Raw genomic sequence first — 18,889 nt, forward strand, 5'->3', positions numbered from 1 at the left:
GAAAGTCTATCCAAGAGTATGGCTCCTGCGCCTAGACGTAGTCCTCTGCAAAATGATTGCCTTGCCCCAATTAGAAACAAAAATTCCACCCCTGTTGATGATTCAATGTGCGCTCCCATTGGCCCCCACATTGGAGCAAGAGCTGTGTTCTCGGACAAAAACTCTCCCTCATAGAATAAATAAAGGGAGAGGGTTGGATATACTGCTAACATTTGGTAAACTAACTGAATACACCAATCACAAGGCTAGACAAAGGAGGGCAAGGGGGTCTTTTCTAAAGAGGAAGGAGAGAGGATGATACATGCTGGATACCCTGGCGGTGGGACCAACCTTTTCCCTTGGCTCTGTTTGTTTCGGCATAAAATTTTACTTCAAAATTTTAACTTGTAAAATTGTAAATGTTGAAAAGTTTTCCAATGCTTGTTTTTGTGTGGAAAAATTACACATCACCCCCTGATTTTCAAGCAAAACTCAGATCACCCCCTGGTTTAGACCCCAATATGACAAATTCCTCCCTACTGGTAGTTTTATACTGTTAAGTGATGATGTCAACCAATTAAATAAATTTAAATCCATAAACTATCCTTGACCAATGTTGAAGATCAAGGAAGGGTAGTATTGTAAATTTAATTCTAATGTTTTAGTACAATGGTAAAATAATCCTTGTAATATTGTAAATTTAGTTTTAGTACAAGGGTAAAATAATCCTTTCACACCAATAACTAATAGCAGACTAATACCGTTACTATAGAAGGGGTGATTTGAGTTTTTTCAAAAATCAAGAGGTGATCTGAGTTTTACTTGAAAACCAGGGGGTGACGTGTAATTTATCCTTTTTTTTATAGAAACAAACATTGGAAAACTTTTCAACATGCAAAATTTTATATTTACGAAGTAATATTTACCACGTAAAATTTTCCTTTACATCGAAACAAAAGGAGCCCAAGTAAAAAAACAAAAGGCTTGGTTAAAAGCAAACCTAGAAATGGCAAGTGAGCCTTCTTAATGTCACATCCATAAATCCCTTCACTTGAAATCATCAGTAGATTGTATTAAAAGAATAATTTTTTGTGCAAGAAAACATATGATACAATTAATATAAACAATGAATAGCTAACCTCAATTCTTGCTATCAACGTAAAAAAAAAAACATAAAATCAACTTTTCAGGCCCCAAATATCAGAATTCAGGAGGGGAAAAAATGACGGAACTAAATAGTCCAGTAGATCCATTTAAATTCAAAAACATAAATTCAAACCAGCCTCTTTTGGAGTACTATCAATAAATAAAACACAACTCCAGATATGGTTGTGAACAGCCAAAAGGGTTCGTTTCGAATGAAATTTCCAAAATTAAAATAAAAGGTCAAACTGACCAAAACTAACCAAATTTATTTTCTTCAATGGACTGGCATAGCACTACCGCAAAACAGAATTCATGGACATTTACATCATTCCACAAAAAACATTCAGATATGTTGGCCTATTCAAAATGAAATTTACAATCAGGCAAAAGTGCTTGTTCTAGAAAAATAAATTCTCTACTAGAAGTAGACCCCCTCAAAATAACTTGTTGCAACAAATCTTTTGATTAAATGATATCGTAACCAAATCCTAACACCACTTAGTCTGACCCAACCGAACATAAATTAGGATAAGTCAAGTGTGAAGATCAGATGGGGGTAAGGACCTCAGTTCATTCCTGAGATGGAATGGTCATCAGTTGATTTTTCCATTCTTAGGATTGAGAATAGGTTCCCTGGTGCCCTCCCCAAGTCTGCACCCTTACCTCATGAACTGGAGAGTGTCCGAGATCAAACCCATTAACACCCCTAACCATCTGATGGTGCCAGTGCCTCCCTGTTTGGAGGGATTCAGCACCTATGCCCATTTGGAGACCAAAACATAATCAGATGACATGATTTCCTCAGAAGTGAGTCGAAATCAGCTTGTGACAAAACTAAGAGCATCTTGTGTTGCCTTCGCCCATACAATGGAGGTCCTGATCCTTGCCAGCAGCCCCTATAGGGTTTTCAAAATATATTTAAAGCAAAACAAAACAGGATACCCCAACAAAAAAGGCATAATTTCCCAAGTCAACAAAGTAAAAAAAGTGGATGACATATGTCAAGAAAGAGATGGCCTTTTTCGCAACTAGATCTGATCAATTGATGAGGAGAATCATCTACAGGCCCGGAAAACATATCATAAAATGTAGTTCAAGGTTTTTCATACTTGCATTTGGCAATTCATGTCTGACATCCAGATGGCTTCAATTTCAACCTGCTACCTGCAAATCAAAGTGGGTCAGGAATTTCAACCCAATACAAAGATCAAAAGCATTCAACCTCTCCCCCCCCCCCCCCGACCACCGAAAAGGTGTGGGGGGGGGGGGGGACGAAGAAAAAAAAAAATGCATCACAAGGGGGAAAAATCCAGCATTTACAACTCTAAATGATTTAAAGTCAAACTAGCAAAACACAAAACACCAACAAAGTAACTATGAATTTTGTTTCACGAACTCAAACAAAAGGAACAACTTTGATATTAAAAAATTGGGGAAAAGATTTGCACAATGCCAGCTCAAAAATTAAATTGCACACCCCCTCACATCATTGTTCATGTTAGGGGGTGATATGTCATAAATGGCCCTCCCCCTATTATCAGATTCCAAAGGGGGTTCCCTCATTTGCCCCTAAAAAATTATTCATAAAGTGAAGCATATTGTCTCTGAAGAAAATTATCTTCTTAGCAAGGAAGTCAAGTCACTTTTAGAGGGTCTGGAGACCATGTATGAATATGATCAGTTATAGGTTTCTCATGGTACCCAAAAAGAAAATAAAAAAATTAATAGGCTTCTCCATTAGTAACTGTTGCCAATACAACTAAGGGATGAGAAAGCAAATAACAAACAAAACATGATGGAAGAAGAATTCTGAACCTGACATCGTAAAAAATCTGTTTACCCCAGTCAAGCAATAAACTAACAGAGGCATTCAAATCTATATAGGCAAATAGTTAGAATGATCCTGTACATACTAGCAAATCAGGCAATCATGATTGATAATAAAGTTGAACTATCATATTTCCCAACCTCATTTTTGTGGAAGTCCTCCTGCAAGAACCACCATGGACCATTTTTTGATGCCAATCTGAAAAAATTAAAACATAAATAAAGTGGTTTTGTTGGATTGGAATATATACAACAAACACAACAAGCCCCCCAAAAGAAAAGAAGCTACAATTAATAAATAAGAAGCCGCCAGAAAGGGGAGTAACAAGCATACAAAATTTACCTGATAAATCCTGCCACCATTCGCAAGCTCATGAAAAGAGTCAAGCCCAGCCAAACTCCATAAAGACCAAATATAGAAGGAGCATATAGCAAAACTGCAGAAGATATTACCCCCACCACTATCTACAAAAATAATTAATTAATGCAAAATGCTCATTCCACAGCTTATTCTGATTGAGAAATCTTAAGATATCAGAGTTCATATCATGTTAATACCGCTTACCATAGACTGAGCTGCATATGAGAAGTCTGAAACACCATAATGGAGACCATCAAAAATAAAAGCCAGAGCATTGAAAGGTTGGCTGGCACTTACAAACTGTTACAGATTCAAATGGTAGCGCATCAGAGAGGTGTCCACTGACCCCAGAACATAAGGGGGATGGGGGAAGGAAAAGAAAAGCCCAAACTGCTTTTAAATTACATACCAGTACCCCAGTTCTGACAATTCCTAGTACTTCCACGTCTTTGGTGAACAATGTAGCAAGAGAACCAAAGGATGCACCCAATATTAAGGCTAAGGAAATCCCCATAAATACTCCCACCTGAAGAAGCATCCATTAGAAAGCTCAGAGACTTGGAAATTGTAAGATGCATTGTAACTCTAGATGCAACATAAACTGAAAATAAATGCCAATTTATTTAAGGGAAAATTCACCTTTAAGACAAAACGGGTGATTTCTTTCACTGTGCTGTAGTCACCCTTTGAGAAAGAACTTGCAATCAAGGCCTACAAATTAAATAAAAAAGAATTAACCACATGAAAATATAGTACACGCATATACAATTATCACAGAATATCCACAAAAACATAGATATAAATTCATATGAACAGAACCTGCAGTTTTCTACAATGTAAATATGAAAAAGATAATCTGACGTACTGGCAGGGAAAGAATACATAATAATAGACGCACCTAGCTGATTGCCTACACAAATACATTTATATAGAGATAGTTAAATAGCACGTATCCATACCCAACACCAATACATGTGCCCCTGTTATTACTAGGTAGCTATAGAATAACCAAGAGAAATAATATTTAGAGGCTACCATGCGCTAATGGAATCAGAACCCACACCAAAGCCAGCCGCACCATACAGGGAGTCCAAAAGAGTCAAGTGGGGCATGGGTACTGGAAGGTAGGCTTAAACCTGGCAGCTGTAGCAGTAAAGCCCACAGGCCTACTCTGATCCCAGTTCATTAATCAAGATCAAATTTAATCTGGTGAAATAAGTTTCCCACTGATAAGGTAAAGCAAAGGGGGAAAATTAGCAAAAACAAATTTCCCAATACAATAAGGTAAGGGGATTGGTTAAGTCCTGGCCTACTGGAATGTTTCTAAGCTACAGCACCTGCTTGTTAACATTATAGGAAAACCAACCACGGATAACAGTATGGAATTAATTGGCTGATGTTCATGTTTCTTCATATGGAGAGTAACAGGGTTGTCGGAGTCATTTGTCACAGCCTCCCTGTTAGCGGGAGTTTTGCAGTATATCATCCAACCATGCGTAGAATTTGCAGCAGTACTTGACAATTTTCTGTAGATCCAACTTTCATTACCGAGTTGGATTTTTCAGATTACTTACATGAGCACAGTGCAGGAAAAGCTACAAAAATCTTACACAAAAAACAGTTACGAAGAAATCAAGAATAGCAATACATATTAAAGATGTGCAATTGTTAATTACGAAGTGAAATTCAGGCCACAATATACAGAAATTACTCATTAAGTCATAGTATTACATTGCAGACATACAACAAGAAAACAAAACATATACACATAAAATATCCAATATAGTATTTTTACAGATTATGAATCATAACCAACAAGCAAGGGTAGAAAGGTAATAAAATTCATCTAATCTGCGTTAGTAATCCCCGTTTCCTGCTAAAAGGAAGAAAAAAATGAAACATCATAACAAATGAGTACAATTTAGTTATTAATCTTACAAAAGCTAAATATGTAAGTTCCAGTACATTCTCTCCCCTATGCCACACTGCTGATATTATGTTTTCTTCAAATGACAAATCTTGAGTTACAGCAAAAACATAGGTGGAGAGGGGATTAAACACAAGCTATGAGAGAACGAAACTGAGAAAGTATTCAAGAAGTTGTGATAGACTACCTGACCAGATGTAGCAAGTGCATCTGTGAGGAGAGATACTGCCAACCACACTTGCAAACAAATCTGATGAGCTGCCATAGCCAATGGTCCTTGACGAACGGCCATTGATGTCCCCAAAGTCATGGTCACTAGACAAGCTAGAGTTCTCCCAAGAAGAAAACCACCTAATCAGGAAAAAATTATATTATGTGAACAGAATGTTGGCAAGACATTAAAACTTTCAAGAATTCGGGAAGAACAACTCAGGCAGAGCATTGAAAGATGTTTCATATATTCAAACCAGCAAATATAGGACTTGTCAATGAAATGAAACTACTTTGTTAATCATGCTGACTGGATGAGCAACTACTAAAATAGACTGTAATATGCTCATTGCAGGCATATTTAAAATCCCAAAAACTTAACCACAAATTTGATCGAGTAGTCAACTCAATGCAACACTTGACCACAAATTTGATTGAGTAGTCAACTCAATGCAACACTTCACCATAAATTTAATCGAGTAGTCAACTCAATGCAACTGGCTGTGTTTGTATATAATAGTTCGATAAAAGATATATATTGCAGACATAGTAATGAAACAAGAAATTACATATTAGAACCTTTTCTTCTCCCCATGGAAATCATAAAATCATTCAACACTCATAGTTTGATATTGAAAGACTGAAAAATATTTTCTTTCTCAATCAGAATCCCGAAACCAGTACAGCAGTCCAATAGTCCAATGCATCTGCACAGGTATACCAATCCAAATGTTGAGCACAGTTTCAAGTATTAGATCAGGGATTGTATCAGTCTAGGCATCTTGAATCCACAGATCAGGATGGATTGCCCGTCTACTAGCAGGAATGGATGATCAGATGCAAATTCAACCTCAAACGATTTTGGATATGTAATGAAATCAGTAGCTAACACACCAGAGCGAGAGAATAGAGAGAAGAGAAGAAGGATGGAGACCCGAGAGGATGGAAGAGCTGTGTGTAGATTGGAATAATCTAACCCCACAGGCAAAACTTCTTTATATAATAACCTTGGATTACATACTCAAAGTAGATACATTTTTGGTCATCGTTGGTTTGTTACTTTCATAGATTGTCATTTCCGTATCACTTGGGTTTATATGATGCAACATAAGAGTGAAGTATTCCGTTGTTTCCAACTATTTCATAAAATGGTTCAGACCCAGTATCAAGCTACCATTAAAATTCTTAAGAGTGATAATGATATTGAATACACTGAGGGCCAGTTCCAGAAATATCTAGCTGGTCATGGACTCATTCACCAAACCAGCTGTGTTGAGACTCCTACCCGAAATTGGGTGGCCGAAAGAAAGAACCGCCATCTTTTGGAAGTCGGCCATTCACTCATGTTTGCTCGTCATGTTCCTTCACAGTATTGAAGTAATGTTGCCCTCACTGTTGCTTATCTAATAAACCGCATGCGTACTCGTTTTTTGAGTGCTCGATCTCCTAATGAGGTTTTGGAGGGGTCTTCCTCTTTTGTTGTCCCTCCCCGCACTTTTAGTTATGTGTGTTATGTCCGTGACATCACATTCCCCTGGAAAATTCGAACCTCGTGGTTTACAGTACATATTGCTTGGGTATTCTGATGCAGAATGATCACCAAATAGGGCTTATTTCTTTAGAAATAGGCCTAGGGTTGGGTTATATCCATGTTGGGCCTTTGTTCCCAAGGGTTTTTTATGTAATAAGCCACTTTAATGAGCCTAAACTAGGGGTACTTAGGTTCCATACGGGATTAGCCCAATACTTAGTTATTTTTATGTTTTTAGATTGAACCGGTTTAGATTTGGTTGCATCCAATTGGTTCAATGGCTCTAATTTAAGTGAAATGTTCCTATTGGCTAATAGGTTCTTATATCCTATTGGCTAGTATGGAATCTTCACTTAAATTAATTGTTCTAAGTTAGATTCTTTTATTTTTAAGTTAGTAGGGGTAGTTAAGTCATTACACTGTTTTAAGTAATTAATTAGACTTAAACCTCTCCCTTCCACGTTTTTGTGAAGGAGAGGTATTTAATTTGTAGTAGGAATTGGCCTATGGCCTTATTATAAATATAAGAGATCGTGGGAGGCTCCCCACAATTGAAATTTGAAAAAAAACCCTGTTTTCTGCTGCTGGCGATTCTGCTGCTGCTGCTCCTTGCTCTTCAAGAGTGTTTGCATCCTTGTGGGTACATCAAGGTGGAAGGGTGGGGTGGAATCCTGCGACTCCTTACGCCGTGACGGCTGGGAGGCTCTTTGTGAAGGTGGTTCTATCCTTCAATGCTAGATTTACTGCCGTGGATATCTGCTGTAAGTCTACCTATTAATTTCTGTTTTATCCTTCTTTCCCCTTCCCCATTCGATCCTCTTTTTATTTCTATTTGTATTCCATAAACCCTAGCCAGTCTTAACTCTGCCCAGACCTGTTCTCTCATTAGATTACCATCAAAATCAGGCTACAGCCCCCTTCCTATGTCCCCTCCACTCGATCCAGCTTTGGATCCCATCCATCCATCACAAACCCTAAATTCTTTTTCCCCATTAAAACCCTAATTGGCCCAAATTCTGTCTAGACTGTCTCAGCCGACAGATTACCTTCATAATTGGACCGAACCTTCCCCCAAGAACCCCTAACACTCGACCTAAACCCCAGCCCCTGAATCCTACCGTTAACCCTAGTTCTAGTTGTTTTTCTTGATTACAAAACCCGAAACCCTAACCCTAAATCTGCAGAATTTTGAAACCTAACCAAATCCAGATATTTTTATATCATAATGACCCTCTAAACCTGCAGATTAAAACCCCATAAACCCCATTCCCAAATTCCCATCCTAAACCCTAATTTTTCCCTAAAACAGCCCCTAATCAGCCCTAAACAGCAGGCTTAACCAGAGCTTGATTCTACCTGGCTCCTAGTAGGATTATTTCCTATTCTAGGACTACATTATTCTCCCACACGTAAGGGTTATAAGTGTTACTTTCCTCTTGCTCGCCGTACTGTGGTGAGTATGAATGTTGTCTTTCATGAATCAGTTCCCTATGATTCCTCGCCACCTTTTCAACGAGAGTGTAATAGTGAAGATGTGGCTGTCCAGGAACCTTTTCTCCCTATTTCTGTTCCTTCACCCTTGCCTGTCCACGGTGACAATGTTGTAGACATTGATATTTCAACACAGGGGGAGCCTACTTCCCAGGTTAAAAGGCTGATTGATGTTCCCAACCTCAAAGTCTTTCATAGGCAGTTAAAGAAAATGCAAGTTGAGATCACCGCCACAACAACACCTGAACCTGTTGTTGTGAGCTTGGTAAGCCAGTTCATGCATGATCCCTATTCTACTCAGATGGAGGTTATTCTTCGCATTCTTCGATACTTAAAGTCAGCACCAGGAAAGGGAATTCTCCTATCTCCACATGATCACTTTCGAGTTGAAGCCTATACGGATGTTGATTGGGCTGGCTCTTCTGATCGCAAGTCTGTTACAGGGTATTGCACCTTTGTTGGTGGCAACCTAGTCACATGGCGCAGCAAGAAGCAAAATGTGGTGTGGCTAGATCAAGCGTCGAGGCTGAATTTCATGCAATGTCCCAAGGTATTTGTGAGTTATTATGGCTTCGTGGGCTACTTCAAGACATTGGTGTTCCTATTTCTCTGCCCATGATACTATACTGTGACAACAAGGCTGCAATCAGCGTAGCCCACAACCCAGTCTAGCATGATCATACTAAACATGTGGAGATTGACAGACATTTTATTAAAGAAAAGCTTGAGTGGCCTTGTTTATATTCCTACGTGAAGTCTGAAGATCAGCTTGCTGATGTGTTCACTAAGGGATTGAGTGGAAAACTGTTTCATCCTTTTGTATCCAAGTTGGGCATGATAGATATCTATGCTCCAACTTGAGGGGGAGTGTTGGATTGTATGGCGTATACCGTGGGGGTATACTGGGTACTTTACTATATAATTTTCCTTTTATTATTTAGAGTAAGTCATAGTAGGGGGGTACCTGTGTAATTTTCCTCTTTGAGGCTTCTATTATAAATAGAAGCTTGGATGGTCTAATAGAACATTCAAGCATTTCAGCTCTAAACTATTTGTCTCATCTTCTAACACTTTTGACTGTCACGCCCCAGGAAGGCATGTAGGGCTAAGCAAACTCAAGAGAAAAGACAAAGGTACTAGATCCAAGTTCACAATTCTACCCACATGTCCTCAGCTACATAAGATTTTTACATCTACCAAAACATCAATTTGGTTGCAAATGATACTCACAACAAGCACAAACTACCAAATGTATCAGCATCCTAAGTGTAAATTGACTTTCATCATTTTCATTCTGCATGCCCTTAGTCTTGCGGCTTGATGTGAAGACAAAATTGCTGGAAAATCTCTGGTCCCATGTCAGAGGCCTATGACTCAGAAAACATAGAAGGCCCCCTTAAGCACGAGGACAAACAACTTCCTAACTGAATTGAAGATGATCTTTTGGGATTATGATAATATGTTAGAATCAGTTGTCACCTTCCCTTGAGAATTTTAACTGCCCAAGGAGATGACGACCTTGATTTCTGTTAGAATCACAAAACATGGAAACACTAGGGATTATGTCTCCTCAATTGACTCACCCTTTAGCATGTTCTGAAAAAGATTGGATCACCACAAAGGATTGGGAAACCCAAATCCAAGTCAACATTACCTAGAAGTATGTGCCATTCAAGTCTCTCATTGAGTCAGCAAAAGGTAATAAGGCACTAACAAATAACAAAAAAAAAAGTTATTAATTTAATTTCAAATAGGTATAAAAACAAACCTTAAGGTTCCTCCCTCGTACATATTTTATCTAACAATGAGATTTAAGTTTTAATCCAATTCTTTTAATTGTAATTAGGACAATTTAAATAAATTTTGGACTTGACTTTACCTTCCTCCCGAATAATAAACACTTACCAGATTTTAGGTAGACACCAAAGTGCAGATTTTTCATCTTGGGAGGCAGTAACACAGCTCTCTTATTAAGATTCCAGATCATCAAAATGGTAACAATATACCTAATATTTGAAATGGGAAATAGCAAGATCATTATTGACCTTGAATACAATGAAGAAGAGCAAAGAAACAAAGTCAACAGAATGTGGAAGAACATACTGAGAAGCAACAGTGGCAATGGCTGCACCAATTACACCCAGGCGACAGTAGTACATTAGTATGGGAAACAAAAATACAGCTAAAAAATTGCCCCCTCCTGCATAAAGATAAACTCAATCAGTTGGTAGGAAGGAAATCAGAGCAAAAGAAAGTTTGATGAAAGCAATATTTGATATATATATATAAGCCATGAAAATAGAGCACGTAATTGAAGGCAACAATATGAAAGAACAAGAGTAAAGAAAACATTCTTTGATGCAAGATTCTTTCTTGCTACAAATGATTAGAGTGCAGACAAGGACCATTTGATACAAGATTCTCTCTCTCAATTGTTTTTGTTGTTGCTGGAACCCGTTTGTTGGGAGGATTCGTACTTTGGGTTAAAAACCAATCCCCAAAATTCCAAAACCGTAGGAGATCGAATGAGGGAGTTATCTTCTTCACAGTGAACCTTGCTATCCGCCTTTCTATTTGGGTCGAGAGGTTGAAGATAACTTCATCGACATAACACAAATCCCGTCCCTTATATTTCTTCTCTCCATTATTACCCTCCCCATGATTATTCTATCTAATTTGTCCTTATTTTAACATCCCTTCCAAGTTTGTCCCTGATAAATAATTGCAATTCCTTCTTGTATCCTTTCCTCTTTTATTATACCAAGTGACCCCTTGATAATTCTGGTTAATTGCCAGATTGTCATTATCTCCTTATAATTGGGCTAGATTTCTTTAAATTGCACCATAGCATTGTCTGTCAAAGTGTCGCCGTTGCTTAGGTGTCCAGGCGCTTTGGACGCCTTGGTCGCCTTGTTGGTGTCACCTTGCGTCCAGGTTCCCCTCCAACACCTTGGGTCAACTGGACACCGTGATAACTATGGCCCAAAGCGATTCCAAATGGGGTTTTCAAACCCAGGGTTGAACCAAGAGTCTTAACCAAATGCATTCAAGATTATAGTTAATAACATAGTGATGTAAGGAGAGAACTTTCAGAGTCCAATTGTCCTAGTAACAGGAATCTTACTTCCAGGAATAGGAGCCCTAGCTCCACAAGGAATAGAAAAGTATCCTGATCCCACTGGTATAAGTATAATCCTAATTCTACTAGAACAAGGAAAACTTAATCCCCAATCCTACAGGCAAGGGAAAGGAAAGCTGAGCCCTAATTCACATAGCAATAAGAAATTAGAATAGAACTAAGGGTGAAAGTGTCCAAATAAAATTAAAACTAACCCAAAATCCTAGCACAATGATCTGTGGGATGCAATGAAGAGTGGAGCAGCCTAAATACTGAAATCTCAAGGGTTTTGAGTGAGGGAACAAAAAGGAATGTAATTCTGGTCACTGGTCAGATAAAAATCTAAATAATAGTTTGTGAGGTGATAGGTGGGCCAGAAATAGCAATTGATGGATCCAATATGATGTATAATATATGCAGGCAGGACAAATATAAAAGTAGAATGAGATATCGATTTCGCCAGATCCAACTGACAGGTCTGTATGTGCAGAACCTGCAGATATGAAAATCATGAGAAGAAACTGAAAACTCAATAATCCAACAGTGTTAAAATTGCATAAAATTCTCAGTAACAGTAGCAGGAAAAGCAGAATAGCAGATAACAGCATCTAAAAAAACAATCAACTTGGAATACTGCACAATAATCTTCATTCAACTCTCAAAATCAGTATCCGAACTCAACAAAAGACCAGCCAGCCAGGCCTAATTTCCAAAGCTTCTTATTCCTACTAGCAATTGAAGTCAAGTGACTTGAACCCTAACACTTTAATGGACTCCTACTTGAACCCTCAACATGTAGTTAGACTTCAAAATTAAAAGCACCAAAAACCACTAATAAAAATTAGTTTGGAGCAGTTAACCCCATTATGGATTTACAAACTAGATCTTTGCAACTTAAACCTATTAAATAAAAAGTCCAACACATATCCAACTGACATCACTGAGTACCACCAGACTTGATAAAAACCTACTGTTTTTCTATGGAGGCTGGCCGGCCCATGAAGTGTAATAATTGGGAAATCTTTTAAGGAGAGACATAACCCCCCCATGTCCTCATAGCATTTTAGAGATTAATAGCATGCATCACTTCTTGGCGAGGGATACTGTCAACGAATTTAGGACAAACTCCTTAGTCTATAGTCTAACAACTTTTGAAGGTAAAAACACTTGCCTAGACATAATGTAGGAGTCTTTGTATCCTTAAATCCACGGAAGACGCCTTGAAGAGCCAGAGAAACAACTGCTGCAGGAGCACCAAGGGCCCTTAAGGAGAGAAATCGTTCTGCTGGAATGCGCATGGATGAAGCCTGTTCAGAAAATGAGTTTAGGTAAAAGACATCCCGTCCTGTCCCACATATATGTAAAATGACCGGGGGGGGGGGGGATGATGCAATGGAAAATTGAAAACAGAGCTCTTCCAAAAATTAATATGCTGGAGAAAGAAACTAGAACCAGTTGACAGATGATACTTGGTTGAAGAGCATAGTAAATGTGATTAAGAGAGGGAGAGAAATGCCGGAATGTGATGACCTCTTAGAAAATTCAAAATACATATCACTTACTGATGATATGCCCATAAGGTTGAGAAGCAACCCAGCGCCAAAGTACAGGGCTAAAGCCTCAAAGATGCCAATGGCAACAGCTAAAAGTAAGGCGGTAGAAACAGATGGGAGTTGCCTTCTTTCCTCCACCAGTTCACCAAGTGGTTTACCATCACTCCCTTGTTCTTGGAAACCTTCATTTGTATACCAATCAGCCCATATTCAGGTAAAATAGAACTGCAGGCCCACTACTTTTTTATGCCATGAAATAAATTACCAAAAATCATCCCTTCAACAATTTATTGCCTTTTACCTGAAGAAGATTCCTTGACTGTGTTTTTTGAAATGTCTTCAGCAACAAATGAAGTTGCAACACTGAGCAGAGGTATGTTAAATAGCTTTGATATAATATTGAAGATTGATATGGAAACACCAGCAGAAGCCAACTCCACAGGACCTTTTGAACACAACAAAAAGGTTGAGAGTTGAGACCTCTTCATAATGGTGAAGAAAACGCTCTCAATGGCATTTAACTTTAGGGTTCAAACTAAGTGATAATCAATAAATGAAATGACAAACAAAACAAATCAAAATAATTAAGATATGATTTTTCAGGTACTTGATTAAAGTAAAAAAAGATCAAAGGAAAAAGGGACAAGTAAAATATGGTCTCTAAGAAAAACAATTGAGAAGCTCACTAATCATACAAAGCAAAATAGTCCTAAAGAAGGTTTACAAAGATAGTGTCAGCAGTAATGTAATTGGTTGAAGTCCAGAAAACAGTCCAAAGCTCATCACAGTAAAAGTTGGGGGGGGGGGGGGGAGGGGAGTGTTCTTCGGAATGACGGCGCGTAAAGGGCACGTAGGCGGTGAATCGGGTTAAAAGTGAAAGTTGCCAAAAACTGAATAAAGACCTACTTAACCAAGTAGGATAAATAAACCAGAACAGAAAAGGTAGCTATCTATTGTTATAAGCTTTGGTTAACTGAACATGAAGCACCGAAATTACCCAATCTACCAATATAAGCAGTCTCCATTAGTTGTGTTAATGGCTCAATTGCTTGTCCTGCAAGTGCTGGTAAAGCAAGCATTATGAGCTCACTTTTGACACTTTGAGAATGTGACTGGCTACTAGAAGTCCCCACCAACTCACTACGAAACAAATGAAAAAGAAACCATGGAAAAAAAATTTAGCCAATAAGAAACATAATCAAAACTCACAAGTAATTATTTAGTTTGAAAAAAAAATGTACAGTTTACAGTACTCGAGAGAGTAAGCATGAAGCATGAAACATGAAGAGTTAATCTAAAGATCACAACTTTCACAATAATTAGTAAGCACACACTAATTATTTATTTAAAATTGACTTTTTTTAAGGCATGACAACCCATAAGTATCAAGAAAATGTAAGGAAGTACAAAGATGCGAAGAGAGAAGCAAAAAAGAAAACTTCGGCGTTTGATGGTTTTATCAAAAGCCGGGCACTAGGAACGCCAAGAAAGATGTACACAAACTTGCTAGAAGAAGAAAAAGGGTATGTGAAGACCTATGACATAGGTCCATTCAAAGTAATGGTCAGAACTTAAGGGGGACAAAAATATAAAAGATGTACCAAAAATTCTTTTTATTTTTGGTACTAACAATTTACAGCTATTATTAAACAAAGGTGTAGGAAAGGTCTTAGGAACACTGGACATACAGCAAGGCATTGGGTGACAAATGGACGATAAAAGGAGGACCATGTGGCACAATCCAGACCTTTCTCTATGACCCAATCCATCATCAGATCTACGGTCTAAAGAGATTGCTACACCAAATCCAGATCAATCCTACACCAGAGGCAGAGTCATCCTTACGAGGATCTCCACCGATTGAGGGATCATGGGCTTCTAGCTAGTGAATCATTCAAGTGATGGGACGTAAACCATCCAAGCGGAAAGCATCTGTGCGCTCTAAAACATCTTCAGCCCAGGAAGATAGAAGGCCCACGCACATTAGTAAAATATCCAAGCATCTTGTCAAAACAGCAGTCACTTCAACTCTTCAGAGCACAGAAGACCATCAAGTGTCTCTCAATATCTGATGTAGATCGAAATATGAAGAAAAAAAGACCAAAACACTGTTTACGGTATTGTTCACGTGAACAGTGTCACAGCCCATATTTGCCTTGTGTGGGGAAGCTTTTTAGAAGATCTTTTGGGCCCATCAAGTGGAGAAAGATTCTATCCTAATGCTGCCATAGTTTAGTTTCTATTTTCAGTTTTAGGAAGTAGATTTTATTTCATTGCAATAGAATCTTAGGTAGTTTCTAATTTCAGTTTGTTACTATTTTTATTTTGTTCTCTAAAATAGAAGTTTCTATTTTGATGTATGGCAACTAGATTTTTATAGGAAGTTTCTATTTTGGTTGTAAGCTACTTGTTAGCAAACACTTTCTATTTTTGTAACCCATTCTTCTATATAAATAAGGAGCAAGGCTGAAAACAGGGCACGATTGAAGATTGAAGAAAACAGAGAGCTATGGCTTGAAGCTGTGAGAGGCAGTTGCTGTGGGATGCAGCAACGGTGAGAGGCTGTGGGTGAGAGACCCTGGATTGAGAGAGTCCTCTATCCCCCTTCCATATCCCCTTCTTCTTCCATACCTTTTTATGTTCTTCTTTCATATGTAATCAGAAAAGAAAAATATAAAATTCAGTTATTCAGTATTGTTCTCCCTATTTTATTGATCCTGCTGCAATCGATCTCCCACTGGTTCCTCCCTGGTCTGAGGTCAAGTTTGCATTAATATCGATGCAATGAAGTAAGATCTTCATATTTGTGGTTTCGAGATCAGGGACACAAGCGGGGCACTGTGCATCCTATTGCCAATATCTCATCTTGACAGCCAATGCTCTCGATACTGCCACCTAGCTTCAAAGGCAACGTGGCCTCTTATATCATGAGGAAACTTGATATTCCCATGCCGCGACAATCAACCCCAAGAACATCCCTCGTGACAAATAACCGAGGTATCCATGAGGGTAGAAGGGGAAAAACAGTGGTGTGGAACCTCCGACTTTATTCCTTCTCCTACGAGTAGCCAACATTCCCTAACATTAAGGGATAAATGGTCCATTCTGGTAAAACAAACACTAATCCTCCCACCATTATGGTATTACCAAAGACCTTCAGGAAACCAAGGAACATCAGATGATGATAACGGTACACCTTTGTAAACCATCACCTAATGTCTAGAAGAAACCTAATCTGTCAGGCCAATCAAAGGGAAGGGAGTCTCTTCATCTTTACCCTCCAGAAACCTCCCCTAAACATTATCTTACCTTTCCTACCTATGGGGGTACGTCACGGTCTATTTGTCTTTTGATCAGAGAAACCACAGCAGGAGATCTCTACAGAGCACTGGTGATCTGTGTAGGTCCGCACCTACCCTGTTTTCCGGGCTCGAGAATACATCGTTATTGAGATGTGAAGAGGGAAATGCCTATTCAGCCACTCAAAGGTCCATGTCACTCTCAAAATTTGTTTTGAAACTTCTCTCACCCATGAAGCTACATGCAGAATGACAATTTAAAAAGGAATGAATTCTGCTAAAGAGGATGCGAATCATAACTACTTCCCCAGGATTATGTCTCTAGTAAAATATGAGGATGATAAATTTTTTTTTTTTTATTTTTTTTGGGGGGGTGTGGGGGGGTGAGGAGGCTTGTTTCTCTTTTGGGGCCACTGCTATTGGGTCCTTTTGGCTGGTTCCAGCCCTTTGGTTCTTGCTGCTTTCGCCTTTGTTTTTCCTTTTCTTTTTCCTGTGTATTTTCTAAACTATTTTGTTGTTGTGCCAGTGTTTGTGTGTGCGGAGCATCAAGGATGGCACAACAACCTTTGGAGGAAATACACAGATAAGACTCCCCCAGAACAGTTGGGATTCAAAGTATATAAATAACAATCATTTACCTCTGTGTGTGTGTGTTTTAGTAGAACAAGAAAAAGGCATGCTAAGAAAATTTATGAACCAGTAAAGAGGAAGTGCATGGTAGTTGTGGAGTCTAACAAGATTCTCTCCCTCAAAGTGCTAAGAATTTGCCCTTTGTTTGAATTGAATCTCTCCTCGACGTTGGAAGAATCCATCCCACAATCTGAAATATACTGATTATAGACCATGGGGAAAACACGTTTTCTGCAAGTTGTGACTGGCGAGGAGAACAGCATCATACAGTTGGTGGAACGAAGACAATGCTTAACAGCATTGACAGAGCGTATTTTACTCTTATCATTTGATTGCTGCCTGAGGCAATTGCAAACCACATTTGAGTTACTGGGACCAAGTGCCCAAATCATTTTACTCCTCGGGTTCCTTTCACGGATTCTACTTGTCAGTCCAATAATAGGTTGCGGTGAGGAAAATTGGGCAAATGCCATTGTAGGAGACACTGCTTATATCTTTATATTCATATCCAAGGTCCAAGATATCCCTGCAATTATGCAGCGGACGTGTGAACGATTACAATTGAAAATTATCTCTACCCAAAGACTATCTGACAGAAATCTCCAATTAATTAATTAACCAAGCAGATCGATATAACGAAAGGGGAGAGACATATTTCAAAATCAGAATGCGAAATAAGTGAAAATTTTACAGCATTAAATAATCCAAAAATACCGAAAACTTAGAGAAATAAGGAACCACATTCGAGATGCAACCTAGAAATTCTGAAAGCCAACTCTAGGTTAAGTTCAATAAAATAGAAACTCTAATGGTTTAATGGCGTAGAGAGAAGAACACAAAAATGAGCAGAACAGTACCTCCTCACTGCTTTGGTTGTTTGGAGCTACCATAAGAGTATATAGTTGCGTTCTATCACCTACCATCATGAAGAAATCCCACAGGATGCCACGAATGATGACCTGCAGAACTGTAAAACACAACGTCGGCGATTGTTTCGGATTTGGCTCGCTGCGGTGTTTTCAGTTTTCAGACGGTGGGAATCCTTATAAATAGCAGTCATGGCGAACCAGTGTCTGTTTGGGTTATTGGATTTTAAAGTCCATAATCCAAACAGCAGCAAATAAGTTTTTGCATTTTGCGTTTAATAACGTGATTAATTGATTAAACATCAAATAAGATATCATCCTAAAATAGTTTCTAAATATTTTTTTTTTTTTCCCATTTTGCTAGAGTAATAGTTTCTAATCTGATGTGCCACATTTGTGGTTGACAAATAGTGGAAGCACCTTCACCTTCGAGGATCGTTTTGCATGGTAGTTGGAGACTTTGAGTGCTCTTCTCTACTGCCGCCTGCCCGTCTTCACACAGCAGGACGGGCAGGTGACGATAGAGGAGTCAGTAGAGGACCCAAATGTGCTTCCTCCCACTGGTAGGGGCACATGACCACCCGGGTATCCCTGTCGTCATGGGTCCGAAGGAAGTTTCTGTACAGATAGGAACCTATGTTTGGTGGGTATACTCTTGGGGTAAAGAACGAAATTTTGGTATAAGTGTAGCAGCAAAAATTTTTCGTGGGGTAAATAGCGATGCACGATATAAGTCCTGAAGTTGCTTTTAGATCCAAATGTGCTTCCTCACACAGGCAGGGACACAATGACGAGTCCAGATCTTCTGCTAGAGGATTTCTCTCCAATAACACTCTCCTATGGCCACGTTTCATTTTTCTTTGTTTTTTTTATATTTTTCTTTTTCGTCTCTCTCCCTCTTTTATAAGAATCCATAATACGTGATTGAAGAGGAAATAGGTAAATCTGATC

General features: G+C 38.7%; 1 protein-coding gene across 5 annotated transcripts; it reads right to left on the minus strand.

Annotated features, from left to right (window-relative positions):
• Positions 1–1,637: 1,637 nt before the first annotated feature.
• Positions 1,638–17,648, minus strand: LOC122660136 (protein DETOXIFICATION 45, chloroplastic). 5 transcript variants are annotated; one of them, XR_006332629.1, is made up of 17 exons: positions 17,178–17,646; positions 14,141–14,283; positions 13,445–13,588; positions 13,153–13,325; positions 12,762–12,897; positions 10,576–10,672; positions 10,378–10,478; positions 5,428–5,591; positions 3,953–4,024; positions 3,723–3,839; positions 3,518–3,613; positions 3,296–3,417; positions 3,094–3,151; positions 2,235–2,289; positions 1,971–2,021; positions 1,862–1,880; positions 1,638–1,786 (listed from the first exon to the last, which is right to left on the minus strand). XR_006332629.1 is itself a non-coding variant. In XM_043855318.1 (16 exons), the coding sequence occupies exons 2-15, from the start codon at positions 17,285–17,287 to the stop codon at positions 2,278–2,280; spliced, it is 1,545 nt and encodes a 514-aa protein (XP_043711253.1). In that variant the 5' UTR covers positions 17,288–17,303; positions 17,392–17,534; the 3' UTR covers positions 1,803–2,021; positions 2,235–2,277. The 5 variants fall into 5 exon arrangements, 4 of the variants coding, with proteins under 4 accessions (XP_043711250.1, XP_043711253.1, XP_043711252.1 ...); XM_043855318.1 differs by lacking the exon at positions 1,638–1,786 and having other exon boundaries at positions 1,803–2,021; positions 17,178–17,303; positions 17,392–17,534; XM_043855315.1 differs by lacking the exon at positions 1,638–1,786 and having other exon boundaries at positions 1,794–2,021.
• Positions 17,649–18,889: the final 1,241 nt, after the last annotated feature.

The sequence above is a fragment of the Telopea speciosissima genome, chromosome 4 (assembly GCF_018873765.1).
Source record: "Telopea speciosissima isolate NSW1024214 ecotype Mountain lineage chromosome 4, Tspe_v1, whole genome shotgun sequence".
NCBI classification, from domain to species: Eukaryota; Viridiplantae; Streptophyta; class Magnoliopsida; order Proteales; family Proteaceae; genus Telopea; species Telopea speciosissima.

Coding starts and splice junctions, on each gene's coding strand:
- LOC122660136 (XM_043855315.1), bottom strand. CDS start 17,545: ATGGCATTTGCCCAATTTTCCTCACCGCAACCTATTATTGGACTGACA. Junction 10,479..10,575: donor ATTGCCACTGTTGCTTCTCA/GTATGTTCTTCC, acceptor TTCAAATATTAG/GTATATTGTTACCATTTTGA. Junction 3,418..3,517: donor CATATGCAGCTCAGTCTATG/GTAAGCGGTATT, acceptor TTATTTTTGTAG/ATAGTGGTGGGGGTAATATC.